Below are 24,470 nucleotides of genomic sequence, written 5' to 3' on the forward strand. Positions count from 1 at the left end.
CCGTCGTGCCCAACAGGTCTTTATTGGGGCAGGGGTCTCACAGGGGTGGGGGTCTCCGGTAGCAGAGCTGGAGCTGGGGCCAGGCGACCCTGCCGTGGGGCAGCCCCAGCCAGCGGTGGGGCAGGAGGCAGAGCAGGGCCAGCAGCAGCAGCAGCAGCAGCAGCAGCGCCCGCGGCAGGGCTGGCAGTGCCCGCAGCGGCCTGCCGGGAGGGAGGGAGAGGGTGCGTCAGGCGCAGGGGCTTCGAGCTGGCGGTCGGGGCTTGGGGACGTGCTTGACGCCCCTCCTGCTCCCGGCCCTACCTCGCGCTGGGGCCTGGGCACTGCCTCGGCTTGGCCGGCTCCTCGCCATCCCCCGATGGGGCTCCGGGCGCCGCCATCCCTGCGTCCTCCTCCTCCTCCGCTTCCCTGGTCTCCTGGGCAGAGCCACGGGCCAGGGGTCAGCGGCTGGGGCACCCCTCCCCAGGACCCCCCTGCCACCACCCTTACCCGGCGCGTTGCTTCGATCTCGGCGCCCAGTGGCTGCGCCGGGACGTCGGCCTCGCCGAGCGGGCGCCACGGCTGCCTGCGTGAGGAAGAGGAGGTGTGAGGCGCTGCAGAGCAGCGCCGGGGCGGGGGCCACGCCGCATGGTGCGGTACGGCGAGGTGGCGGCGGCCAGGCCCTGCGGCGGGCCATGGCAAGAGGGAGAAGCCGTCACCAGCAGGCTGGGAGCGCGACGGGGCAGGAGCCAGCACCTGGTGCTTCCAAGCCGGGGCCTCGGCGTCCGAAGGCACCAGCCCACGTCCCAGCTGGGCTGAGGAGCCGTGTCCTGCCGCGGCCCGCCCCGCGGCCCTGGGGTACCCACACCCCACCGCAAGGCACGCAGCCACGGCGCCGGCTGCCACACGCCCCTGCCTCACGGCGGTGTAACAGCGTGGCAGCGGAGCCGGGCCGGCAGAGCGGGATCCGGCAGGCGGTTACGGGGCGGAGGCTGCGGTGCCCCGGCTCCAGGTGCCCCCGAGCATCTCCTGCCGCGGCGTGCCACGGCACGCAGCCGGCAGCCTTGCGGCGAGGGTACCCCAGCGACCTCGCCGTGCCAGGAAGGGTCCCCCCCCACTTCTGCCCGTCCCGGTTTTCACCGTTTGCCCCTTTTCCCCACTTCTTAAGGCTTCCAGAGCTGGGCTGCCAGCCAGCAGGATGCCGTGCAACATGCCCGGCACTCCCTATCACCGAGGAGCCGGAGCCAGGCTCGCGTGCCAGGGGCGTCCCACCCACACGTCCCTCCTGGCCCGGCAGAGGCGGCGATGTACATGGCCCAGGCGTCCTGCATCCGGCCCAGCTGGCTGCAGAGCCGCGTCGTCTCCAGCCGCAGCTCCTGGGGGAAACAGGGCTTTCAGACACGGCGGGGTGTTCAGGCGCCCTCCGCACCGCTCTGCCTTCCCCGGGGCAGGACCTGTGGGGCCCAGCGCCACCACGGGCCACCCGCGCAGCTGCTGGGTGCTGGCTCTTTGCTGCAGCCCCCCAGGACGGGCTGTTCAGGTGGCACCTGCAGGCCACGCTGCGCCCAGAGGAGCCGCAGGCTCTCCTGCTGTGGCATGGGGCTGTGGCCCCCAACCCCCAGAGAGGGCAGCCACCTCCGGGCTCTGCCCGTGGGGATCCCCGTGGCTGGGAGGGGTGGGGGGGGCTGCAGCCACCCTGGCCAGGGAGCGTGATGGGGCTGAGTACGCCGTACCTGCACCGCCCCGTCGTACTCCCCAAGCACCACCGTCAGCTCCTCCACCCTCTGCCCCGCCTGCAGAACAGGGGTGGGGGTGAGAGGGCTCGGGGCCAGGGGGCTCCCGCCACGGGAGGGGGCTGCGGGGCGGCCCGAGGGCTGGCGGTGAGGGCTGACGGTGGCCGGAGCTGTGCGCGTCCCCGGGCGGTGCTCACCTGGGCGAGGGCCGCATCCCGGGAGGAGAGGAGCACTGTGCACCGGCAGAGCTGGGCCTGGGTGGGGGGGAAGAGCCTCCTTACCAGGGCAGGTGCCGGTGGCTGTGCCGCGCACGGTGCCAGGGAGCGGGGCTGCCCAAGGACGCGCAGCGCCTGACCCTCTGGTGTCCCCGGGGTGCCCACCGCCGGGACGGGGGACAGATGCCCGCCTCGCTAGTGCCTAACGAAGCGTGTGGCTTTGGCCAGGCAGCATCGCTGCTGCCGCTTACCTCCAGGTCGGCCGTCTCAGCTGCCAGCGCCTGGATCCGCTCCCTCAGCCCTTGGCCCTCGGCAAGCAGCCGCTGGTTCTGTGCGGGGCAAAAGGGGCTGGCGACTCTGTGACCCTGGCACTGCCGGGCATCCCCGCTTCGCCGCGGCCGGCGTCGGCGTCCTCACCTCCTCCTGCAGGCCATCGGCTCGCGAGCACAGGCACCGCTGCTCCTTTTCCTGGGGAGGGAAGGCGCGGGGCCCTGAGCCACCTCCCCAGCGTGCCAGCCTGGCGCCTTGGCGGCGGCTGGGTGCTCACCGGGAGCAAGGAGGCCGGGCCGCTCACCAGCTGGCGTGTCTGCCGGCGGAGCTCGCTGTTCTCCTCTTCCAGCCCCTTCGTCACGGCCTTCAGGTCCTCCAGCTCCTCGGCGGCCGCTCTGGCCTGCTCCAGCGCCTGCTGGCTGCTGCCAGGGACAGCCGGACACCGGCGCTTTGGTACACTCCTGGGGCCCCACGGCCCCGACCAGCCCCGGCCCCAGGGCGGGGAGCGCACACCAGCAAGGGGGCAGCCGCCCGCCCCAGCGCCCGCTACCCGCCCCTGCACCCCTGGGCTCCGGGGGAGCCCCCAGCCCTGCGCGGGTGCCACACCATCGCAGCTGAGCCTTCAGCTGAGCCGCCTCCTCGGCCAGGCGGGTGTTGAGCTCCTCGGCCAGCTCGGCATCTCGCTGCAGCTTGGCGTTCTGGGCGACCAGCTGCTCGGCACGGCTGCGCAGGCTGGCAGCTTCGGTGCTGCAGGGGTGGGATGCGCTCCGGTATGGGGATACGCTGAGGCTGGGGCCGGCATCGCCGGGGACCCCAGTACAAAGCGTGGCCGGGACCGGCACTACATCCCTAGTGAGCCAGCACTTACGGGCTTGTGATGTCTGGGTTGCCGCCGTCACCCTCGAGCTGCGCAGCTGCCGGGGCTGTGCGTCCTTCCCCCGCTGCGGGACAGGCACAAGGGGATTTCGGGGCTGTGCCGTGCCTCTGCCGGCAGCCCTGGCTGAGCGGGCAGTGGTGCTGCTGCAGGGCAGCAGGCTCCTTCCCAATGCTGTTGGCATCTGTCTGTCCGTCTGCCCCTTCGCTGTCAGGAGGAACCCGGGGCCAGCACCTCCGAAACAAGTTCCCAGGATTCAAAGTTATCGGCTCCCGCTGATGCCACGCCTGAGAGCCGGTGCCCGTATGCCTCTGCCACACCACCACTGGGGCAGCCCCTGCACCAAGCCAGCCACTCTCCCCGGCAGGGAGGAAGGGGGTGATGGCTGCTGGTCTCACCGCGGCTGCGGCCAAGCCACCCTTTCGGGGTGGAGGGGGACGCAGCTGCGCTCGCCAGGGTAAAGTGGACACCGGCGTCTCCGCCACAGCTCTGGCAGCCCTGCTCCACCGGGCACCGACTCCCCCCTCCCTCCCCTCGGACCCTTCCTGTGCCGACACCCACCCGCCAGCACTAGGCCGATGTCGCCTGCCGCTGCATCCCGCTCCTCGGCGAGCCGCGAGCCCCTGGGGAGATGGGAACCGTGGGTTGTGCTGGCCGGGACACAAGGAGCCACGTCCTGGCCCTGGTCTCCTGGCACTGACCCCTCCTGCTGGCACGACGCGATCCACTCCCGCATGACGGCGTGGAAGGTGGGCAAGTCCAGCGCCGCGCCCACCGCCTCGGGGTCCAGCATGCGGCGCAGCGCCCGCAGCTGGCCCTCCTCGCCGCTCTGCCCTGTCACCGCCTGCAGGTACTCGACCACGCGCTGTGCCAGCACCGTCCCTGCGCACGGGGCGGGGGGTCCGTCCGTGGGGCCGCCCCTCCCTCAGCCGCGGCTGGTGATGGGGAAGGGGTCTGGGGAGGGCGTGGGGCGAGGGGGTTTGGTGCGGAGCTGGCGCTGGGCCCCCGAAGGCCTCCCTGTCCCTGGGTGGGGGCAGGCCGCCAGCGGGAGGGTTTTTCCGGCAGCCTCGCGTGGCGGAGCGGGGTTAACCGCAGGATGAGCCCTCTAAGGCTCCTACAAGCTGTATCCGGGGCTGAGGCTCCCCCTGCACCCCTCGCTACCTGTCTGCTCGGGGTCGCAGGCGGCGAAGGTGCAGTTGACAACAAACTCCTCCGAGCAGCGGCTCTCGCCCTGGCCTGCGGCCGCACTGTCCTGGGCTGCTGAGGGGGACCAGGAGAGGTTTTGGAGGGACCCTGTCCCCTCGCCCCGCCAGTCCCTTGCATCACCCGCCAGCTGGGGCGCGTGGGCTGCCGGCCGGTACCCACGCTGCGGCGGGTGCTGTGGGGTCTCCGCCTCCACTGCCGGCAGAGCAGCCTCCGTGGGGGGGGCAGCGGCACCCGGGGTGCGGGGCAAGGGGGCTGGGGGCCCCTCTGCAGCCATCGTGCCAGAGCGGGGGGTCGGGGGGGTGCTCGGCATCCCCGGTGCCCCGAGGCTCAGCCGAGGGCCCTGTGGGGAGGGGGCGCCGCTGCCTGAGGGGAGAAGAGGCGCCGGGTGCTGCCGGGGGCCAGGCCCGGCCGAGGGGGAGAGCAGGGGCTGTGGGGGGCTGCGGGGGCGTGCGGGGTACAGGGGAGACAGCGGGGGGCTGCGGGGGGGTGCGGGGTACGGCGGGAGGTTTGGGGGGGGGCTGCGGGGGGGCGCCGGAGGACCCCAGAGGGCGGCCCTCTCCTCACAGGAAAGGGGCGGGGCGAGGCGCGAGCCGTTCCCGCCCCTGGGGAGAGGCGGGGAAAAAGGGGCGGGGCGAGGCGCGAGCCGTTCCCGCCTCACAGGAAAGGGGCGGGGCGAGGCGCGAGCCGTTCCCGCCCCTGGGGAGAGGCGGGGAAAGGGGCGGGGCGAGGCGCGAGCCGTTCCCGCCTCACAGGAAAGGGGCGGGGCCGGGCGCGAGCCGTTCCCGCCTCACAGGAAAGGGGCGGGGCGAGGCGCGAGCCGTTCCCGCCTCACAGGAAAGGGGCGGGGCGAGACGCTCCATGCGGCGGGAGCCGGGCGGCGCTGGGTCCTGCTCCCCCGTCCCCGTCCCGGTCCCCGTCCCGGTCCCCGTCCCGGTCCCCGTCCCGGTCCCCGTCCCGGTCCCCGTCGTGCTTCTTCCAGCTGCTTTTATTGCCCCTGAGCTGACCGATGACAGACCCCAGCGCCCCCCGCCTCCCCGGCCCGCCCCCCCTCAGAGCCCCCGCAGCAGTTTGTCGTAGTCGGTCTCCAGGTTCCTGACCAGGAACATCGACAGCATCAGCAGGCAGAGCTGGGGGACACGGTAAGACGCTGCCCCACGGCTGTTGTGCAGCTCCCCCGGAGGTCCTGCTGCCCCCAAGCCATTCCCTTGCCCCTCAAGCTGCCCCTCAGCCCAGCCCTGCAGCCCCCAAATCACCCGCTGCCCCCCCAGGCTGCCCCCCCCAGCCCAGCCCTGCAGCCCCCAAACCACCCTCTGCTCCCCCAGGCTGCCCCCCCCAGCCCAGCCCTGCAGCCCCCCAAACCACCCTCTGCTCCCCCAGGCTGCCTCCCAGCCCAGCCCCGTGCCCCCAAATCACCCGCTGCCCCCCCAGGCTGCCTCCCAGCCCAGCCCCGTGCCCCCAGATCACCCTCTGCTCCCCCAGGCTGCCCCCCCAGCCCAGCCCTGCAGCCCCCAAACCACCCCCGGCCCCCTAAGCTGCCCCTCAGCCTGCCCCCCAGCCCAGCCCTGTGCCCCCAAATCACCCTCTGCTCCCCCAGGCTGCCCCCCAGCCCAGCCCTGCAGCCCCCAAACCACCCTCTGCTCCCCCAGGCTGCCCCCCAGCCCAGCCCTGCAGCCCCCCAAACCACCCTCTGCTCCCCCAGGCTGCCTCCCAGCCCAGCCCCGTGCCCCCAAATCACCCGCTGCCCCCCCAGGCTGCCCCCCAGCCCAGCCCCGTGCCCCCAAATCACCCGCTGCCCCCCCAGGCTGCCTCCCAGCCCAGCCCCGTGCCCCCAAATCACCCGCTGCCCCCCCAGGCTGCCTCCCAGCCCAGCCCTGTGCCCCCAAACCACCCTCTGCTCCCCCAGGCTGCCCCCCCAGCCCAGCCCTGCAGCCCCCAAACCACCCCCGGCCCCCTAAGCTGCCCCTCAGCCTGCCCCCCAGCCCAGCCCTGTGCCCCCAAATCACCCTCTGCTCCCCCAGGCTGCCCCCCAGCCCAGCCCTGCAGCCCCCAAACCACCCCCGGCCCCCTAAGCTGCCCCTCAGCCTGCCCCCCAGCCCAGCCCTGTGCCCCCAAACCACCCTCTGCTCCCTCAGGCTGCCCCCCCAGCCCAGCCCTGCAGCCCCCAAACCACCTTCTGCTCCCCCAGGCTGCCCTCCCAGCCCAGCCTGGCAGCCCCCAAACCACCCTCTGCTCCCCCAGGCTGCCCCCCCAGCCCAGCCCCATTCCCCCAAACCACCCCCTGGCCCCTAAGTTGTCCTCCAGCCCAGCCCTGCTGCCCCCCCAGACTGCCCCACGGCCCCATGAACTACCCCACCACCCAACCCACACCATGGCCCTGCAGCCCCCAGGCTGCCCCCGAGCTCAGCACCAACTCCAGGGCAGACCCCTTACCTCCAGCAGGCCAATGCCCAGGCAGATCCCCACGATGGTGATCAGGTTTTCGGCCAGCCAGCCCTGGACACCCTCAGCACAGCCCTGCCAGGAGGAGGGTGAGAACCAGGGGGCTGCTTGGAGCCCCCAGGCCATGACCCCCCCACCTGCATTCTTCCAGGCCCCCCCCGCTCCCCCCTAGTGCTCTGTGCTGAGCCGCCCACGCTGCACCCGCCGTGTCTCACCCTTGGGAAGATGTCCTGGGGGGCAGCTGTGGGGCAGCGGCCATGGGGCAGTGCTTGGGGGGGCCCGTGGGTGCTGTTGGGTGCTGGTGCTTCAAGGCAGGAGCAGGCGATGGCCCTGTCCCCATCTTCGGGGGGGCTGTCAGGGTGCTCCCAGTCCTGGGGTCCGTTCCAGCCGCAGCAACCGAGCTGGGGGCAGGCAGTCAGTGGGGTAGCCATGGGGCAGCCGTGGGGCTGGGGGGGGTCCCCTGGGCTCAGTGAGGTCTCACCTGCTGCTGGACGGCATCCCAGCTCTCGTGGGGGTCCCCGAGCGGCCCCTGGGCCGGGTACCCCTGGATCAGCTCCTGCACGTAGGTGGCCACCTTGGTGGCCAGCTGCAGGGGGGTGAGTGCAGTGCCCCACGGCTACAGCATCCCCCCACAGTTCCAGCATCCCCCCACGGCCCTGCCCCACACCGCCAGCACCCCTGGCAGTGCCGCACTCACAGTGACACGCTGCGTGTAGATGATGACGCCCAGTGTGATCTGGATGGCAAAGAGCAGCAGCAGGATCCCAAAGTACTGGGGGGCGGGGGGGGGGGGAAGGCAGGGGTCAGCCGACCCCCCCCAGCCCCACAGCACCAGGGGAACGCAGCGGGGCCAGCGCAGTCCCCCCTGCTCCCCCCTTGCTGCCCCACACACAGAGGATGTGGTAGGACCACGTGGCTCCGCAGCTGCCCCAGGAAGTTGCAGCAGAGCCCCCCCCCCGCCCCCTGGCCCCCCAGCCCGCTGCACTCACCACCAGCAGCATGGCCTTGATCTCCTTGAGGGCACCCAGGCACCCCAGGAAGCCCAGCAGCATCGTCACGATGCCGACCCCCGAGAAGACATAGGACCAGACCTTCAGGCTGTACAGCGACGACCCTGGGGGGCACAGGGGTCAGGGTGCCCCGCGGCTTGGGGGTGCCCCATGGCTTGGGGGTGCTCCACGGCTCGGGGGTCCCTTACCCAGCATGGCGGCGAAGCTCTGCCGGTCAAAGAGGACCCAGAGGCCGAAGGCGAAGAGGAGGCTGCCCAGGGCCTGGGGAGGCCAGGGGGTGGGGGGTGGGGCGGCTCGGCCCAGATCAGTGAGGAGGGGTGCTCTGGGGCCTGCCTGGCCCCACGGCTCCCACAGGCCCCAGGGGATCATTGACCCCCACAAAGCATGGCTGGGCCCCCTGCCACCTTTCCCCCCCATACCCCATGTCCTCTCTACAGCCCAAGTCCCCCACTGTAACTCCATGTCCCCCCCGCACCCGCAAGTCCCCTCTACACCCCATGTCCCCCCGAGCCCTGTGTTCCCCCATGTCCCCCTGCACCCTCATGCCCCCCCCGCCACACGCCCCCCCCATCTCCCCCCCCCCCGCCCCACTCACAAAGAAGAAGAGGTTGAAGAGGAAGAGGAAGTACTTGGTGCAGCCGAGGCAGCTTTTGGGGTTCATGTCTGCACCCGTGGGGGGGGGGGGGGCAGGGGATCAGTGCCCACCCGGGGCCCGATCCGGCCCCTGTGGGGGGTGAAGTGCCCTCGACTCTCCTGGCTTCCCTGGCTCCTCTGGGCACCGGCGGCAGCGTCTTCCGTGGGCGACCCCGTCCCCGGCTCCGTGTTGGGGCAGGAAGCGCTCGGGGCGGCGGAAGCTCCGTGGGGGCGCGTCCCGCGTGGGGCGGCGCCGGGGCTGGGCCGCTCTGCCCCCCCCCAGAGGGGCCCCTCAGGATGGGACCCCACTGGCCACTGCAGGAAGGTTTAATGACGTCTTGTGACACCACCCCACCCCCCCAATCTTCTGGGGGTCCCGGGGCAGGGGTTGCGCAAGCATAAGTGATGGTGAGGATGGTGATGCACCGGTGTCGTAGTTTAGTCCCAGCCGGCAACTGAGCCCCGCAGAGCCGCTCGCTCACTCCCCCCCCGGTGGGATCGGTGAGGGAATCAGAAGAGTAAAAGTGAGGAAACTCGTGGGTTGAGATAACAGCAGTTTAACAGATAAAGCAAAAGCCGTTTGCACGAGCAAAGCAACACAAGGAAGTCACTCACCCCTTCCCACGGGCAGGCGGGCGCTCAGCCCTCCCCAGGAGAGCAGGGCTCCGTCACGCGTAGCGGTGACTTGGGAAGACCAACGCCATCCCTCCGAACGTGTCCCCCCCTCCTCCTCCTTCCCCCGGCGTTATACACTGAGCATGACGTCATACGGTGTGGGACATCCCCAGCATCATCTGGGGTCACCGTCCCGGCCGTGCCCCCTCCCGGCTGCTTGTGCCCCCAGCAGAGCATGGGGAGCTGGAAAAGTCCTCGGCTCGTGTGAGCACGACTTAGCAACAACTAAACCATCCCGGCATTATCACCGCTGGTTTTAGCGCGCACCCAAAACAGCCCCACGCCAGCTACTGTGAGGAAAACTAACCCTGTCCCAGCCGAAACCAGGACAACTGGGGGATCCCAGCCCCGGGTTTTGGGGCCACCCCGCTGGGAGGCGGTGGCGGGGGGGGATCTGGGGGTGACGCCTCTGGGTGCCTTGTTCTGACCCCACCCGTCCCGGCTGATGCAACCGGCCGTGGTGCAGCGACCCTGGGTGAGTGGGGTTGGGGGGGGGCTGCAGGGCTAGTGGGGCTGCAGGGCTAGGGGGGAGCTGCAGCCTGGGGGGGCTGCAGGGCTGGGAGCCTGCCGGGGCTGGAGGATTTGGGGGTACTGGGGGGGGCTGCAGGTCTGGTGGGGCTGGGGGGGGGCTGCAGCCTGGGGGGGGTGGCGGGGCTGCAGGACTGGGGAGGCTGCAGCCTGGGGGCGGGGGCTGGAGGATTTGGGGGGTGCAGGATGCTGCAGGGCTGGGGGCCTGCTGGGGCTGGAGGATTTGGTGGGGGCTGCAGGGTTGTGGGGGTGTGGGGGTCTCCAGGTCTGGGGGGCTGCAGCCTGGTGGGACTGTAGGACTGGGGAGGCTGCAGCCTGGGGGCGGGCTGGAGGATTTGGGGGGTGCAGGAGGCTGCAGGGCTGGGGGCCTGCCAGGGCTGGAGGATTTGGGGGGGCTGCAGGTCTGGGGGGGTGCAGGGGTCTCCAGGTCTGGGGGGTTGCAGCCTGGGGGGGCTGTGGGGGCTGCAGCCTGAGGGGCCTTGCAGGACTGGGGGGTGGTGCAGGAGGCTGCAGGGCTGGGGGCCTGCCGGGGCTGGAGGATCTGGGGGGGCTGCAGGGCTGGGGTGGGGCTGCCCGGGCATCTCGGTCCTCCCAGCGCTGGGGGTGGCCCGAGAAGCCCATGTTTCTGCTAAGAAGCCACAGGAGGTTCTGGGCCTCGCTTGGGGCCCACGCGGAGCTGGCACGCTTGCACGCGTGCCGCTGGCCGCCCTCGCACGCGTGGGTGCGTGTTTGCGGCTGCCCCGCTCCGCTGTGCCGCACCACACCCCGCGCCCGTGGGGTCCCGCACCCCACGCCCATGGGGTCCCACACCCCGCGCCCGCGGGGTCCCGCACCCCACGCCCATGGGGTCCCACACCCCGCGCCCGTGGGGTCCCACTGGCGACGGGGGCATGTGTGCCGGCGCCAAGCCTGACCGCGACCTGTCTGGGCCCCGCAGCCCCCCACCATGCAGAGGGCCCAGCCGGTGCTGAGGGGGGACGCCGGGCCCCTCCAGGAGGACCCACCCCCCCGCCCCTCCTGGACCAGTAAAACCCAGTACCTACTGGCTCAGCTGGGGTTATCTGTGGGGCTGAGCAACGTCTGCCACTTCCCCTACCTCTGCTACCAGAATGGGGGTGGTGAGTGCTGGGGGGTGCTGGGGGGGTGCTAGGGGGGTGCTGGGGTTCTCTCCGCACCCCTCACTGTTCCGTTTCCACCCCCCACCCCAGGCACCTTCATCCTGCTCTACCTGCTGTTCCTCTTCCTCCTGGGCATCCCCCTGCTCTTCCTGGAGCTGGTGGCCGGGCAGTGCCTGCACCAGGGCAGCGTCAACGTCTGGAGGAGCATCAGTCCCCGCCTGGCCGGCATTGGGCTGGCCAGCTGCCTGGTCTGGGGCTGGGGGCTCTCTGAGCACTGAGGGGGGGGTCCAGGCACCTTCGGGGGCTCAGGGCTCCCTCGGTGGATGCGCCATGGGGGGACTCGTGGTGCGGCTGGTGGGGGTCCTGGGGTACCACCACCGGGTGCTTGCTGCGGGGGAGGCGACTGCAGGGGGCACTTGTGTGGTGTAAGGGTGGGGGTGGGGTTGTCCCAGTGTACCACCGAGGCTCCCCCACAGCGGGGTCCCAGCTGACGTGCCCCCCCACCCCCCCGCAGATCTGCATGCTTGTGGCACTGTACTACAACGTGGTCATTGCCTGGAGCCTCCTCTACCTCGCCCGCTCCTTCCAGCACCCCCTGCCCTGGGAGAGCTGCCCCAGCACCGGCCCCAACCACACAGGTGAGTGTCCCCTGGGAGCCGGGGGGGGTGTGTGTTCCCTGGGGGGGGGATGTCCCCTGGAGGGGTGTGTTGGGGCACCCTGGCCCTGCCGTGACCTGCTGTGCCCCCCCCCAGATCCCGAGTGTGCCCTGAGCTCACCCACCACCTACTTCGGGTACCGGCAGACACTGGATGTCACCCCTGAGATGGGGGTCAGTGGGGGTCTGCAGCCAGCCCTGGTGGGGGTGCTCCTGGGGACCTGGGCCCTGGTGGGGGCCTCCCTGCTCACAGGCATCAGACCCTCGGGAAAGGTGGGTGATGTGGCCCCACATTGCTGGGGGGGCTGCTGGAGCCAGGAGGGCCACAGAGCTGGGGAGTGGTGGGGGGCTGTGTGGTGCTGGGGGGGTCCTGGGGGTTGGGGAGGGTCCTGTGCTGTGGACTGGTGGTGCTGGGGCGGGGGCTGCCTGACTCCAGTGGGCTGGTGTGGGGCTCAGGTGCATGGCATGGGGGGGAAGGCAGCACTGGGGTGCTGGTGGCCCTCTGGGTCACAGAGCTGGGGCTCCCAGTGGCCCCAGCGCCTCGGGGGTCCTGGTGGCCCTGTGGGTGACGGGGGTCCCTGCAGGCACTGTACGTCAGCACCTTCTTCCCCTACTTCGTCCTCTTCTGCCTCCTGATCCGGGGGCTGCTGCTCGAGGGGGCCCCCGAAGGCATCCGCATCATGTTCACCCCCAAGGTGAGGCCCTGCCCTGAGGACCCCCAGCCCCCTCCCCGGGTCGGCCGCGTTCGCCCCGAGCCCACCACGTCCCCGCCTGTCCCCACAGGCGGCGGCGTGGGGCACGGGCCAGGCCTGGCGGCAGGCAGCCACACAGGTCTTGTTTGCGCTGGGGCTGGGCTTCGGCAACGTCATCACCTACACCGGCTACGGCAAGCGCCGCAGCAGCGGCCATCGTGACGCCGTGCTGGTGGCCAGCCTCAACACCCTCCCCTCCCTCCTGGCCACCCTCGTCGTCTTTGCCGTCCTGGGCGCCCACGCCACCCGCCGCACGCAGCGCTGCCTCCGCGGGTGGGGGGTGCCTCGCGGTCAGGGTCCCTGCGCAGAAGTGGGGTCCCACACAAGGGCGTCGCAGGCGGTGCAGGACCTCACCGCTGTGTCCCCGCGGCAACGCCAGCGTCCCCCTCGCCCTGTCCCCCGCCCAGGAATGCGGAGCTGGCGTTGGAAGCGCTGGCACGGGGGGAGCTGCCCGAGGCCGCCTGGCCCCCTGGGAACTTCACGGCCCCGCCGGCGCCCCAGTACAGCACCTGGCTGCAGGGGCTGCCCCCGGCCCTGCGGGACACCCTGGGCCTCACCGACTGCAGCCTGGACGAGGAGATGAACAAGGTGAGATGCTGGTGACAAGCCGGACACACCCCCAGGGTCGGGGTCCCCCAAATTGTCCCACCTTTCCAAACCTGTCCCGCACGCACCTCCGCCCTGCCCAGCTAGTGGCACAGCCAGGACCGTGGGGCTCCCCCGAGCAGGGTGAGGGGTCCCCTGAGTCCGTCTGCCCATCCCAAAACCAGGGTGAGGGTCCTGACGCCTGCCCTCCTTGCCTCAGGGGGTGGAGGGCCTGGGCCTGGCCTTCATGGAGATCGTGACGCTGCTGCCAGCGGCGCCGCTCTGGTCATTCCTCTTCTTCCTCATGCTGGTGGGGCTGGGGCTCGGCACCATCTTGGGCAATGCCGAGGCCGTCCTTACGCCTCTGCGCAACGTCATCCCCACCCTGCACCACCAGCGTGCTCTGCTCACTGGTACAGCTGGGCAGCGACAACGGGCGGGAGGTGGGGCAGGGGTGGGCGGGAGCCCCCCCAAACTGCTGCTCTGTCCCTCCAGTGCTGTGCTGTGCCGGGGGCTTCGCGCTGGGGCTGCCCTTTGTCCAGCGCTCTGGCAGCTACTTGGTGGCCGTCTTTGATGACTATGTGGCCACGCTGCCGGTGCTGGCCGTGGTCACATGTGAGACCGTGGCCGTGGCCTGGGTCTATGGGGCTGAGAGGTGAGGAGGGGGGAATACCCTGACTGCGACCATGATCCCACCCCTCCCAAAATTGGCCTGTGGCCCCCCCTGACCTGCCTGCCCCATCCGCCAGGTTCCTGGCTGACGTGGGGAAGGAGACAGGCCACCAGCCGTGGTGGCTCTACAGGCCTCTGTGGCGCTTTGCCAGCCCCGGGGCCATGGTGGCCGTGCTGGTGACCAGCCTGGGACAGCTGGCCCTGCGCCCCGCCACCTACCAGGCCTGGGACCGCACCACGGTGAGGCCCCAAGCCGTGACTCCCCACTGGCTGGCACCCTGACCCATGGCCGGACCCCCATCCTCCGAGACCACCCTGTGTCCTCTGAGACCTCCCCTGCCCCTCCGCAGCCCCCCACACCCCGAGACCTCCCCTGCCCCTCCGCAGCCCCCCACACCCCGAGACCTCCCCCGCCCCTCCCCAGCCCCCCACACCCCGAGACCTCCCCCGCCCCTCCCCAGCCCCTCACACCCCGAGACCTCCCCCGCCCCTCCCCAGCCCCCCACACCCCGAGACCTCCCCCGCCCCTCCGCAGCCCCCCACACCCTGAGACCTCCCCCGCCCCTCCGCAGCCCCCCACACCCCGAGACCTCCCCAGCCCCCCACACCCCGAGACCTCCCCCGCCCCTCCGCAGCCCCCCACACCCCGAGACCTCCCCCGCCCCTCCCCAGCCCCCCACACCCCGAGACCTCCCCTGCCCCTCCCCAGCCCCCCACACCCCGAGACCTCCCCCGCCCCTCCGCAGCCCCCCACACCCTGAGACCTCCCCCGCCCCTCCGCAGCCCCCCACACCCCAAGACCTCCCCAGCCCCCCACACCCCGAGACCTCCCCCGCCCCTCCCCAGCCCCTCACACCCCGAGACCTCCCCCGCCCCTCCGCAGCCCCCCACACCCCGAGACCTCCCCCGCCCCTCCGCAGCCCCCCACACCCCGAGACCTCCCCCGCCCCTCCGTAGCCCCCCACACCCTGAGACCTCCCCCGCCCCTCCGCAGCCCCCCACACCCCAAGACCTCCCCAGCCCCCCACACCCCGAGACCTCCCCCGCCCCTCCCCAGCCCCTCACACCCCGAGACCTCCCCCGCCCCTCCGCAGCCCCCCACACCCCGAGACCTCCCCCGCCCCTCCGCAGCCCCCCACACCCTGAGACCTCCCCTGCCCCTCCCCAGCCCCCCACACCCCGAGACCTCCCCCGCCCCTCCGCAGCCCCCACACCCCGAGACCTCCCCCACCCCTCCCCAGCCCCCCACACCCCGAGACCTCCCCCGCCCCTCCGCAGCCCCCCACACCCCGAGACCTCCCCCGCCCCTCCGCAGCCCCCCACACCCCGAGACCTCCCCAGCCCCTCACACCCCGAGACCTCCCCTGCCCCTCCCCAGCCCCCCACACCCCGAGACCTCCCCCGCCCCTCCGCAGCCCCCCACACCCTGAGACCTCCCCCGCCCCTCCGCAGCCCCCCACACCCCAAGACCTCCCCAGCCCCCCACACCCCGAGACCTCCCCCGCCCCTCCCCAGCCCCTCACACCCCGAGACCTCCCCCGCCCCTCCGCAGCCCCCCACACCCCGAGACCTCCCCCGCCCCTCCACAGCCCCCCACACCCCGAGACCTCCCCCGCCCCTCCCCAGCCCCTCACACCCCGAGACCTCCCCCGCCCCTCCGCAGCCCCCCACACCCCGAGACCTCCCCCGCCCCTCCGCAGCCCCCCACACCCCGAGACCTCCCCTGCCCCTCCCCAGCCCCCCACACCCCGAGACCTCCCCCGCCCCCCGGCCTCCCCCAAGGGACCCCCCTGGTCCCCCTGACCGCCCTCCCCACAGGCAGTGTTGTGGTGGCGGCCGTATCCGCCCTGGGCCCTGGCCCTCACCGTGGGGCTGATGGCAGTGACCATACTGCCAATCCCCATCGTCGCCTTGTACCGGGTGGTCTGGCCATCCCGGGACCCCCCGGAGCCACGGGACCGGGAGGAAGAGGAGGAAGAGGGGGTGAGTGCGGCCCCTCCGGACCCCGCCGCGCTGCCCAGGTGAGCGGGAAGGCGCCCTATTGGAGGGCGGCGAGGATCTCTGCTTCCCGATTGGCTAGATTGCCTGAGGCGGGAGAGGCGCCCATATGCGGCGCGGGGGAGGGGGAGGAGCTGCGGGGGGGCGGGCGCTTCCCGCCCCGCTCCACAGTTCCATGGGGACACGGCGGCCATGTTGAAGCGGGGCAATAAAGGGCCTCAGGGAGGCGGAGCGTAGCGGAGTCCTGAGGGGCGGGGCGCGGGGTCAGGCCCCACCCACACTGCTGCCCGTTTCAGAGCGGTGGTGGCGGGGACTGGCTTACATCATCCTCGTGCCTGTCACGTGGGGTAGCGCGGCGGGCGCTGTCGCGTGACTTCTCCCCACCCCCTCTACGTGACCGGGGCGCGGTCGGCCGCCGCTCACTTCCCCGCCGCGGCCGGTGTCACGTGACGCCGGCGCCCCGGACCACGTGGTGCGGGCGGCGATGGCGGCGGCGGCGGCGGCCCAGCGGGGCGGCGGCGGCGGCGGCGGCGGCGGCGGCGGCAGCGGCGGCGGCGAGGCTGGGGGCGGCTCCGGCGGCCGCGAGCCCGACCCGCCCCCGGGGGGCGGTGGTGAGTGGGGGGGGGGGGGGGGGGGCTGTGCGGGCGGGACCCCTGGGGGCCGGCCGGGGCGGGGGGGGGGGAAAGGAGGGGCGCGGCCTGTGCGTGCCGGCGGTGCCCGGGGCCGGTTCCCGCCTCCCCCGGGTCAGCGCCCCGCTCTCCGCAGGGGCCTCGTCGGACCAGATCATGCGGACGGGGGCGATCCTGCTGCGGGGGTGAGTGGGGGCCCGGGGTGGGGGGGGGCGGACTGGGGGGAGTCCCCCTGGCTGGCGGGGGGGGCGGCCCTCAGGCGGCCGCCCAGAGCTCCGGGGGTCCCCCCGCCCCCCCCCAGGTTCATCCGGGACCGCGTGGAGCGCTGCGGGGACGCGCAGGCGGTGGCCCTGAGCGAGGCGGAGCTGGGGGGGCCGCAGCCCAGCAGCCCTGACACTAAGCGCCTGAGCGAGTGCCTGCGCCGCATCGGGGACGAGCTCGACAGCAACACGGAGCTGCAGAGGTGGGTGGGGGTGCCGCGAGGGGACGGGGGTCGCCGGTGCCCCCCTCTGCACTAACCGGCCCTGCCAACGCCCCCCAGGATGATCGAGCAGGTGGGGTGCCATGCCCCCAAGGAGCTTTTCTTCCGCGTGGCTGCAGAGATGTTTGCCGATGGCACCTTCAACTGGGGCCGTGTTGTTGCCCTCTTCTACTTCGCCTGCAAGCTGGTGCTGAAGGTGGGCCCCGGGCCCCTCCCCTGTGTCCTCGTCCTCCCCCTCTCCCCCCCCCCGCCCCCTCTGACCCCCTGTCTCTGCAGGCACTCTGCACCAAGGTCCCCGAGCTGGTCCGGACCATCCTGGGCTGGACCATGGAGTACATGCGGGAGCACGTCCTGGCCTGGATCCAGGCTCAGGGAGGATGGGTGAGTCCCTGAACCCCCCCGAGTCCTGGGGGGGTGGGGGGGCAGGCTGAGACCCCCTTCGCACACACACCCCACCCCACCCCCCGAGCACGGCGGGTCTGTGCTGCTCTGTCTATCACTCTCTTGACCCTGGAGGTTGTAGCTGTGTTGTTGTGCACATCCTGCTCAACTGGGGAGGAGGGTGGGCCTTGACACCCACTTTGCCCCTCACCCCACCTCCTGGCTGCTGTTCCCCCATAGCCCCTGGTCTGCTCTGCACCATTTTCTGCTGCGGGGGGGGACCCAGGTGTCTGGTTCTGGCTGGGGAGGGTGGGGGACCCTGACATGTAGCTGATGTCCCCTCCTTACACCCCCCCCCCCCCCCCCCCCCCCCCAGGAAGGACTCCTCTCCTACTTCGGCACCCCAACCTGGCAGACCATCACCATCTTCGCCGCTGGTGTCCTCACGGCCTCACTCACCATCTGGAAGATGTCATAGACTTGGGGGGAGGGGGGGGGCTGCAGCCTACCCCCCAGGACTGGCCCCTGCCGGCAGGGATGGTGCTGACCCCCCCTCCAGCCCCTTGGGTGCTGTGCCTTCCAGGAGGGGGGGGGCTTTTTAACAAACAGGACTTTGTTAGGACTCACCCTGAAGTTTGGGGGGGGGGGGGGGGCTGAGCTGGGGGGACCCTCCCTCTTTTAGGGCAGCTGTGGCCCCCCCAGACCTTCCCCTGACAGTGGGTGAACGTGCCTGGGGGCCACGGCTGGGACCTGCTGTGGGACCCTACTGGATTTGTGTGTGTGCTGCACACAGCTTCACCTCCCTCTGTCCCCCCAGTCCTGGTACTGGGGTCCCCCTGATGCGGCACCCAACACAGCCCCAGTCTTGGAGCAGTTTGACCCCAGGACTTGTGGTGCTTTGGGTGGGGTCCTGTGATCCCAGCCCCGCCCCCTGATATGGGGATGGGGGGTGTGTGTCTTGGTGACCCCCCCAAAATGGGGCAGTTGGGCACGGGGGAGGGTGGGAGGGAAGGGCTGCAGTCATGGCTGCAGGTCAGGTATTTATTGGAGGCTCCCTACCCCGAGGAAGGCCCCCCCCCCCGGTGCAATACCCCCCTCCCTGGGGCAGGGGCCCCCTCCCTTGCGGTGGCTCTCAGGGTGGGGGGGGGCGTACCCCCTGTTTACACCCCCTGATCCCCTGGTTTCAGAGGTCCCCTCTTCACAATCAGTGTCCCCAAGAAGCTGCCCTGAGGTAGGGGCAGAGTGACTTCCCCCACCCCCACTCGGTGCTCTTTGGGGTGATGTCATGAAATGGTGATGTCACAGGGGGAGCCCTCCCTCTGGTTGGGGGGGCCCTGCCTTCCCCCCGGTTTGCTTTTGATTTCCCCCCCTCCCCCGTCTTTTTTGTACCTTGTTTTGTATCTGGGATATTTTGATGTCTGGAAATAAAGGGGAAACGAAGCCTCGTGGTGCTTCGTGTTGGGGTGAGGCCACCAGCGTCCCCCCGCTGTACTCTGGCTGTTGCGATTTTCCTGCCTCCTCCACCCCGGTCCCCCCGAAACCCCCTCGGGGAGCCCCAAAGGAGTGTCACTGCACCACCCTGCCTCGCTCCGCCCCTGGTGGGGGGCAGCCAGGTGTCTGGGAGCCCTGTGGGTCCCAGAGTGCAGGATGGAGGGGCAGAGGATGGAGGGGCAGAGGATGGAGGGGCAGAGGATGGAGGGGCAGGAGGGCGGGGGGCTCGTGGAGGCCGTAATACGGAGGGCAGGTATGGGGGAGTGTGTGCGTCTGTGCAGGGCCACTTTCACTTTCACTTCATTCTAGCAATGTGGCTGGGGGGTGGGGGCAGGGCTGGATGCCTGGGTCCCTTCTGGGGGTCCAGCAGGAGCAGGAGGCATCTGTGGGGCTGGGCGAGGGTGGTGGCCGCTCCCTGTTCTCTCGTGTCCATGTCCGCCCCCCTCCCCAGGCGCCGAGAGCATCTCCTGCATCGTGCGGATCGGGGGTGCCTTGCTCCGGGGGTGAGTCAAGGGGGGGGGGTCCCCTGCCCCGGGGGCTGTGGGGGTTCCTCTCCCTTGCTAACCCTTCTGCCCGCCTAGGTTTGTTCTCAGCCTGCTGGAGCAGGACGGGGAGCTGACCCAGCGGGTGGTCCCTGAGGAACTGGGGTGCGAGGTGGGGGAAGAGACTGCTGTGGCCTCATTGCGGGCAGCTGCCCTCCGTGTCTGGGACCGCCTGAGCCAGAACCCCGAGATGGACAGGTGAGGCCCCCAGGGTGCCCCACAGCTGCCCCCCAGCCACCCCTCCCCAACCCCCAGCCTCACTGCTGCTCCTGTGCCCCAGCCTGGTGGGTGCCGTGGCCGGCCGCCCCCCTCTGCACGCCCTGGCCGAGGTCTCCGAGCAGCTCTTCCAGGACGGCATCAACTGGGGTCGGGTCATCGTCTTCTTCTACTTCACCTACCGGGTGGTCCGGCAGGTGGGCCTGGGTTCCTGGGCCCCCTGGGGGTGGGCCCCGATGCCTGGGTTCCTTGGAGGGGCACTGAGGCATTGGGGTCTTTAGGGAGAGTAGGGTGGAGAGGGTCCCTCCCGGGGGCAGTGGGGTGTGTGGGGTCAGGGGGCTTGGAAACCTGGGTCTGGGGAGGATGACAGCCAGCCCCCCCCCCCCGGGGTGTGTGTGCATCCCCTGGGTGCCTGGGTCCTCTGGGCAGAGACGGGTGGCGGAGGGGGGAGTCTGACACCCAGGCGCCGGGGTCCCCGCAGGCACTGTGGGATGACCAGCCCCTCCGGACCATCATCGACTGGGCCATATCCTTCCTGCAGCAGCGCCTCTCTGCCTGGATCCAGTGCCACGGGGGCTGGGTGAGCGCGGGGGTTAGCCCCAGGGCGTGGGGGGTGTCTGGGGCTGACACCCCCCACCCCAACACCCTGCTCTCTCGTTGCAGAACGCCATCCTCAGCTACAGCCCCCTGCAGCCGAGCCAGGGCCCCCGTGCTGTGGGGACCTCTGAGAAGTAAAGGCTGAAGGGAGGAGCTGGTCCCTGTGGGGTGGCAGCTACCAGGGCCCCCCCAGTACCACTCTCCCCCCCCCCCCCCCCCAGCACTCCCGAGCTCCCCGCGTTCCTGGAGCAGCGGAAACACCCAGTCAGCACCTCTGTGGGGCCAAGTTCCTCTTTTATGGCCCCCCCGGGGCTGAATCAGCTCCTCTGCTGCGCCACCCCCCACCCCCCCCACCCCTGCACCATCATAACCCCCGTTCATTAAACTGTAATTAACGAGCATTTGCAGCCTCCCCGAGCAGGTCAGGACCAGGACTGGCACCCCCGCCCCGCCCCCCCCCCCAGGACTGGCGCACACACCCCCTCCCCCCCGGACTGGCACCCCCCCCCAGGACTGGCGCACCCCCCCCCCCGCGCCCCCCCCCCCCTTCCAGGACTGGCTGGCGCACCCCCGCCCCCCCAGGACTGGCAACCCCCTCCCCAGGACTGGCGCACCCCCCCACCCCCCCCCCCAGGACTGGCGCACCCCCCCCCCCCCCCCCAGGACTGGCTGGCGCACCCCCGCCCCCCCAGGACTGGCAACCCCCTCCCCAGGACTGGCGCACCCCCCCCCCCCCCCCAGGACTGGCACCCCCTCCCGACTGCTCCCGCAGCCCCCCCCAAGCCAGGCCAGGCACTCGCGGCCGCCGGGCCGGGGGGGGAGCTGGGGGTACCCCTGAGCCGACCCCCTGCCCGGGGGGGGCGCACGGGGGGGTCGGGCCCCCCTCCTGCCCAGTCATGCTGACTCGGCCCGTGTGACAAACAGGGACAAAGGCCGAGGCCGGCCCGCCGCGGGGGGAGGGGGGCGCTGGCGGCCAGGTCCCCTCCCCCGCGGGGGCGGGGCAGGCCCGGGCGCCGGGTGCCCTGTGCCCGCCCCGCCGGCGGCGCGATATAACCCTCCCGCGGGGCCGGGTGCGGGCAGAGCCGCGTTCTCGCTTCAACAGTGCTTGAACGGAACCGGCCCGCTCCCGCCCCGCCGTCCTTCCGTCCCTCCGTCCGCCTGTCCATCCCGCCGCTGCGTCCGTCCGTCCGTCCGTCCGCCGACATGGAGTCCCAGATCCGCCAGAACTACCACCGCGACTGCGAGGCCGCCGTCAACCGCATGGCCAACATGGAGCTCCACGCCTCCTACGTCTACCTCTCCATGGTAGGGTCCTGGGGGCCGTGGCCCCCCGCCCCGCGCCCTCTCAGTCCGGGGCCGTTGCTGCCTGCGAAGGCAGGATAAGGGGAGGGTGGCAGGGAGGGGTCAGGGGGCTTTTGGGTGGGGGGTGTCTCTCTCGGGTGGAGGTGGGGCCGGGGGGGGGGGGGTGTCCCTGCAGGAGCTGGGGAGCCGGGAGGGTCGGGGGGTTGGGGGGGGCTCCCCGGGGGCGCCCACCCTGACCTCCCCCATCCCGCAGGCTTTCTACTTCGAGCGGGACGACGTGGCGCTGCCCCGGCTGGGGCACTTCTTCCTGAAGCAGTCACACGAGGAGCGGGAACACGCCGAGGGGCTGCTGCGCTTCCAGACCCGCCGCGGCGGCCGTGTGCTGCTGAATGATGTCAAGGTGGGGTGTCGGGGCTGGCTTTGGGGAGGCACGCCTGCCTGGGGGTTCCTCGGGCTGAATGGGGGTCGCGGGTGCAGCGGCGTACCTGGGCTGCACCGGGGCCGTGGCTGTCCACGGGGGTGACCGTCTCTGTCCCCCTCCCCAGAAGCCGGAGCGTGACGCCTGGGGCTCAGCGTTGGAGGCGGTGGAGGCGGCGCTGCAGCTGGAGAAGTCGGTGAACCAGGCGCTGCTGGACCTGCACCGCCTGGCCTCCGAGAAGGGGGACCCCCATGTGAGTCACCCTCCCCTCACCCCCCAAAGGGTCTGCTTCTTGAGACACTGCTGGGGAGGTCCCCCTTTCCTTTTCCAACACTCATCCCTTGGGGTCTGCCCCTGTACTTGAGGGTCCTCGTCCTGGTCCCCTGCCCCTCCAGGGTCTCTGCCTGGACTCGTTGGCCTTACCCCGTACCTCCCTTGGGATCTCCTGCTGTCCCTGAGGGTCCCTGCCCTCCCCGAGGTCTCCCCCAGACCTGTGTCTCTTCCCTGCGGAGCTCCCCCAGCCCTGGCTGATGCCCCTCTCCCCCGCAGCTCTGCGACTTCCTCGAGTCCCACTACCTGGATGAGCAGGTGAAGGCCATCAAGGTGCTGGGAGACCACATCACCAACCTGCGGCGCCTGGCTAGGGGTGCTGGGGAGCCGGGAGGGGCCCCGAGCGGCCTCGGCGAGTACCTCTTTGACCGCCTCAGCCTGGAGGAGCGCAGCTGAACCCCCACCGCGGGTGGCACTCTGGGACCCCACTCCCAGGACTCCCCTCAGACCCTGTAACTCCCCTGCCCCAGCCAAGGGGGCTCGCCTGCTGGGGGTCTGCCCCCCAGCATGACTCCAATAAAGGGTCTGCCCTTGCACCCTGCCTGTCTCCTTTGAATGCCCCCCCCGGGGGTCCCGCTTTCCCCTGCCCAGTGCTCTGAGGGCTGGCTCAGGGGTTGTGCCCATCTTGTGGGGGTGGGGTGCCTGCTGCCCCCCAGCCATGCCAGCGACCCCTGGGGTGACACGGGGAGAAGTGGGGCGAGCAGATGGACGGGTAGATGTGACTAAGCACTTGTGGTGGTGGGAGCCACCCCCTTGCAACCAGCACCCCTGGGAAAACACCATGGGGCTGGGGGGGGGGCACATCCCCCGAAGCCCCTTCCCCCTGGGAGGTGGGTGTGCATGGCTCTGGGTGCTGGGGGAGGTGGGCGGCGGCTCGGCGTGACGGTGGCGGCTGCCGGGGGCCCCGTCGGGGAGCGCGGGGTGCGCTTGGGGCTTCCGGGGGAGGCGGCTCTCGCTGCAGGGTCGGAGCTGGGAAGGCGGCGTCCCGCGTCCCGCCGGCAGCCGTAGCCACCCCGCGGGAGGCGTAGCGCTCTGCCAGGGCCTCAGGGCAGACATGCTGGTCTGTGGTTTGGGCTGGGGGTCGTGGTTCTGGGCCAGGGGTCACGGCCAGCCGCGCCGGGCACCGAGGCAGGCCAGGAGCTGCAGTTCGGGCGAGGGTGCCTTGGTGCGTCCCTTCCTTCAGCCTCCAGGGACAGTGGGGACATCCCCAGCTGGTCTCTTTGGGGGCCCTTCCTGGGTCTCTGATCACATCCCAGAACTTTCCCTTCCCTCTCCGGACCCCACCAGTTCCTTCAAGACTCCTTCTGAGGCCTCCCTTATGTCCCACAGGCTTCTCCTAACTCTGTAGCCCCCTTTGGACCCCTCTATTTTGCTTGGAGCCCCTCCTGAGGCTGCCTTCATGCCCCAGAGGATTTCTTTAGTCCTCTATGCCATCTAGTATTTCCTCTGTTCAGTCCCTGTCCCCCTGAGGGCATCACCGCTCTGCTCAGATCCCCTCCCCTATCCACCAGCCGCCTTTGGTCTCGCTGGGCTCCTCAGAACCCATCTACTCCCTGTGTCGAGGCCCCCTGAGGCCTTAGAGGGTCTTCTCAGCATGATTTTAGCTCTGAACTGAACTTTGGCTACCTCTTGTTCTACCAGAACCTCTTCTCAGGCCATCTCCGTTCCTCAGAGAGGTCTTTTTGTCCTCTGCCTAGGATGCCTCTGGTTGGTCCCAGCCCCCCTGAGGACATCTGTCCTTTGCTTAAATGACCTTCTGAGTTCACCTTTGTGTCCCCAAGTCATCCCTCTGATCCTCTCAGGGTCCCCCTCTTCTCATCACAATGTCTCCCGAGTCCTGACTCGTGCTCCGCGGCTGTCTTCGGGCCCTCCAGCCTCCTTTGATCTGTTTCTTTCCTCATAACCTCTTCTCAGGCTTTCTTTGTGCCCCAGAGCACTCTTACCTCGTTCTACATCATCCCGGAGGCCCCCATTCAGTCCCCTGCCCCCCTCGGGACACCCGTACTCTGCTCAGACACTGCTGCCTCCCTCCAATTTCCCATTTGGGTCTCCAAGCTTTCTCTTGCGTCTCTGGCCCCCTCACCGTCGTAAATACCCACAGCGCTAAACGTGCAGCCTGTGCCACTATTAACCACCCGCATCCTGGGAAGGACGAATGACTCCATGAGCCGACTTGCGAAAGGGGTTCTAGGTTCAGGAGCTGAGAAACTTCAAGGACCGGTAACAGAATGAAACATCCTCCCACAAGGAAGACAGAGGGACGCCACAACCATGAAGCAACGAAAACGGCGAGCGTCGCAGTAACTGGGGGAAAAATAACTCTGGCAGGGGGCGATTGCGACCACTGACTGAACTGGGGGATGAAAGGACTACCCCTGCCCCCCCTTTTGAGTACATGCCGTGACTTAAAACCACGCTGCGGCTTTAAACGGAGAAGGTACAGAAGAATGGAAGAAGAGCATGTTCAGTCAGGTCAGTGATTACGTATTAGGTTTTTCACCGTGAGAACAGTCACCGCTGGAACAACCTCCCCGGGGACGTGGTTGGCTCGGCCACGTTGGACACTTAAGAATCGGCTGGACAGGGTGCTGGTTCCACCTTGTCTCGACTGGGCTCTCCCTCGAAAGGTTGGACTAGGAGATCCCCGAGGGCCCTTCCAACCCGGGATTCCGAGGTGTGCGTGCTAGGCGGAGAGAGCCCCCGCGCACCCGGCGCCGAACGCGGTCACGCCTGCTCTTTAACAC

At 70.7% G+C, this 24,470-nt stretch overlaps 6 protein-coding genes across 7 annotated transcripts; 4 read left to right on the forward strand and 2 right to left on the reverse strand.

Annotated features, from left to right (window-relative positions):
• Positions 1 to 16: 16 nt before the first annotated feature.
• Positions 17 to 4,741, reverse strand: KASH5 (KASH domain containing 5). Its single transcript, XM_064440527.1, has 12 exons — positions 3,770 to 4,741; positions 3,630 to 3,691; positions 3,063 to 3,135; positions 2,801 to 2,941; positions 2,499 to 2,616; positions 2,342 to 2,392; positions 2,176 to 2,253; positions 1,907 to 1,963; positions 1,288 to 1,352; positions 487 to 562; positions 301 to 413; positions 17 to 200 (listed from the first exon to the last, which is right to left on the reverse strand). The coding sequence occupies exons 1-12, from the start codon at positions 3,859 to 3,861 to the stop codon at positions 38 to 40; spliced, it is 1,089 nt and encodes a 362-aa protein (XP_064296597.1). The 5' UTR covers positions 3,862 to 4,741; the 3' UTR covers positions 17 to 37.
• Positions 4,742 to 5,293: 552 nt separating this feature from the next.
• Positions 5,294 to 8,455, reverse strand: CD37 (CD37 molecule). The gene is made up of 8 exons (XM_064440520.1): positions 8,319 to 8,455; positions 7,912 to 7,984; positions 7,703 to 7,827; positions 7,411 to 7,485; positions 7,195 to 7,299; positions 6,929 to 7,114; positions 6,705 to 6,788; positions 5,294 to 5,401 (listed from the first exon to the last, which is right to left on the reverse strand). The coding sequence occupies exons 1-8, from the start codon at positions 8,382 to 8,384 to the stop codon at positions 5,324 to 5,326; spliced, it is 792 nt and encodes a 263-aa protein (XP_064296590.1). The 5' UTR covers positions 8,385 to 8,455; the 3' UTR covers positions 5,294 to 5,323.
• A 969-nt stretch (positions 8,456 to 9,424) lies between these two features.
• Positions 9,425 to 15,582, forward strand: SLC6A16 (solute carrier family 6 member 16). The gene is made up of 12 exons (XM_064440519.1): positions 9,425 to 9,506; positions 10,497 to 10,677; positions 10,768 to 10,925; positions 11,192 to 11,315; positions 11,430 to 11,605; positions 11,917 to 12,027; positions 12,116 to 12,357; positions 12,492 to 12,672; positions 12,890 to 13,082; positions 13,165 to 13,324; positions 13,419 to 13,581; positions 15,160 to 15,582. The coding sequence occupies exons 1-12, from the start codon at positions 9,477 to 9,479 to the stop codon at positions 15,364 to 15,366; spliced, it is 1,926 nt and encodes a 641-aa protein (XP_064296589.1). The 5' UTR covers positions 9,425 to 9,476; the 3' UTR covers positions 15,367 to 15,582.
• Positions 15,583 to 15,738: 156 nt separating this feature from the next.
• On the forward strand, positions 15,739 to 18,321 carry BAX (BCL2 associated X, apoptosis regulator). The gene is made up of 6 exons (XM_064440524.1): positions 15,739 to 15,950; positions 16,105 to 16,153; positions 16,270 to 16,431; positions 16,510 to 16,645; positions 16,726 to 16,830; positions 17,207 to 18,321. Exons 1-6 carry the CDS (start codon positions 15,824 to 15,826, stop codon positions 17,306 to 17,308), a joined length of 681 nt encoding a protein of 226 aa, XP_064296594.1. The 5' UTR covers positions 15,739 to 15,823; the 3' UTR covers positions 17,309 to 18,321.
• Positions 18,322 to 18,477: 156 nt separating this feature from the next.
• Positions 18,478 to 20,122, forward strand: LOC135311387 (apoptosis regulator BAX-like). 2 transcript variants are annotated; one of them, XM_064440523.1, is made up of 6 exons: positions 18,478 to 18,574; positions 18,773 to 18,824; positions 18,903 to 19,061; positions 19,144 to 19,276; positions 19,561 to 19,659; positions 19,743 to 20,118. In XM_064440523.1, the coding sequence occupies exons 1-6, from the start codon at positions 18,478 to 18,480 to the stop codon at positions 19,812 to 19,814; spliced, it is 612 nt and encodes a 203-aa protein (XP_064296593.1). In that variant the 3' UTR covers positions 19,815 to 20,118. The 2 variants fall into 2 exon arrangements, with proteins under 2 accessions (XP_064296593.1, XP_064296592.1); XM_064440522.1 differs by having other exon boundaries at positions 19,561 to 20,122.
• A 615-nt stretch (positions 20,123 to 20,737) lies between these two features.
• On the forward strand, positions 20,738 to 22,262 carry LOC135311389 (ferritin heavy chain A-like). The gene is made up of 4 exons (XM_064440525.1): positions 20,738 to 20,981; positions 21,232 to 21,378; positions 21,524 to 21,649; positions 21,946 to 22,262. Exons 1-4 carry the CDS (start codon positions 20,880 to 20,882, stop codon positions 22,120 to 22,122), a joined length of 552 nt encoding a protein of 183 aa, XP_064296595.1. The 5' UTR covers positions 20,738 to 20,879; the 3' UTR covers positions 22,123 to 22,262.
• The last annotated feature ends 2,208 nt before the right edge of the window (positions 22,263 to 24,470 follow it).

The sequence above is a fragment of the Phalacrocorax carbo genome, unplaced genomic scaffold (genome assembly GCF_963921805.1).
Source record: "Phalacrocorax carbo unplaced genomic scaffold, bPhaCar2.1 SCAFFOLD_38, whole genome shotgun sequence".
Classification (NCBI taxonomy): Eukaryota; Metazoa; Chordata; class Aves; order Suliformes; family Phalacrocoracidae; genus Phalacrocorax; species Phalacrocorax carbo.

Coding starts and splice junctions, on each gene's coding strand:
- SLC6A16 (XM_064440519.1), top strand. CDS start 9,477: ATGCAACCGGCCGTGGTGCAGCGACCCTGG. Junction 11,606..11,916: donor GCATCAGACCCTCGGGAAAG/GTGGGTGATGTG, acceptor GGGTCCCTGCAG/GCACTGTACGTCAGCACCTT. Junction 13,325..13,418: donor TGGGTCTATGGGGCTGAGAG/GTGAGGAGGGGG, acceptor CCCATCCGCCAG/GTTCCTGGCTGACGTGGGGA.
- LOC135311389 (XM_064440525.1), top strand. CDS start 20,880: ATGGAGTCCCAGATCCGCCAGAACTACCACCGCGACTGCGAGGCCGCC. Junction 20,982..21,231: donor CCTACGTCTACCTCTCCATG/GTAGGGTCCTGG, acceptor CCCATCCCGCAG/GCTTTCTACTTCGAGCGGGA. Junction 21,379..21,523: donor TGCTGCTGAATGATGTCAAG/GTGGGGTGTCGG, acceptor CCCCCTCCCCAG/AAGCCGGAGCGTGACGCCTG.
- CD37 (XM_064440520.1), bottom strand. CDS start 8,384: ATGAACCCCAAAAGCTGCCTCGGCTGCACCAAGTACTTCCTCTTCCTC. Junction 7,486..7,702: donor TCAAGGCCATGCTGCTGGTG/GTGAGTGCAGCG, acceptor CCCGCCCCCCAG/TACTTTGGGATCCTGCTGCT. Junction 5,402..6,704: donor TGGGCATTGGCCTGCTGGAG/GTAAGGGGTCTG, acceptor CGTGTCCCCCAG/CTCTGCCTGCTGATGCTGTC.
- LOC135311387 (XM_064440522.1), top strand. CDS start 18,478: ATGGAGGGGCAGAGGATGGAGGGGCAGAGGATGGAGGGGCAGAGGATG. Junction 19,062..19,143: donor CAGAACCCCGAGATGGACAG/GTGAGGCCCCCA, acceptor CCTGTGCCCCAG/CCTGGTGGGTGCCGTGGCCG. Junction 19,277..19,560: donor CCTACCGGGTGGTCCGGCAG/GTGGGCCTGGGT, acceptor GGGTCCCCGCAG/GCACTGTGGGATGACCAGCC.
- KASH5 (XM_064440527.1), bottom strand. CDS start 3,861: ATGCTGGACCCCGAGGCGGTGGGCGCGGCGCTGGACTTGCCCACCTTC. Junction 3,136..3,629: donor CATCGGCCTAGTGCTGGCGG/GTGGGTGTCGGC, acceptor CCTGTCCCGCAG/CGGGGGAAGGACGCACAGCC. Junction 563..1,287: donor ATGCAGGACGCCTGGGCCAT/GTACATCGCCGC, acceptor TTCCTCACGCAG/GCAGCCGTGGCGCCCGCTCG.
- BAX (XM_064440524.1), top strand. CDS start 15,824: ATGGCGGCGGCGGCGGCGGCCCAGCGGGGCGGCGGCGGCGGCGGCGGC. Junction 16,154..16,269: donor GGGGCGATCCTGCTGCGGGG/GTGAGTGGGGGC, acceptor GCCCCCCCCCAG/GTTCATCCGGGACCGCGTGG. Junction 16,831..17,206: donor TCCAGGCTCAGGGAGGATGG/GTGAGTCCCTGA, acceptor CCCCCCCCCCAG/GAAGGACTCCTCTCCTACTT.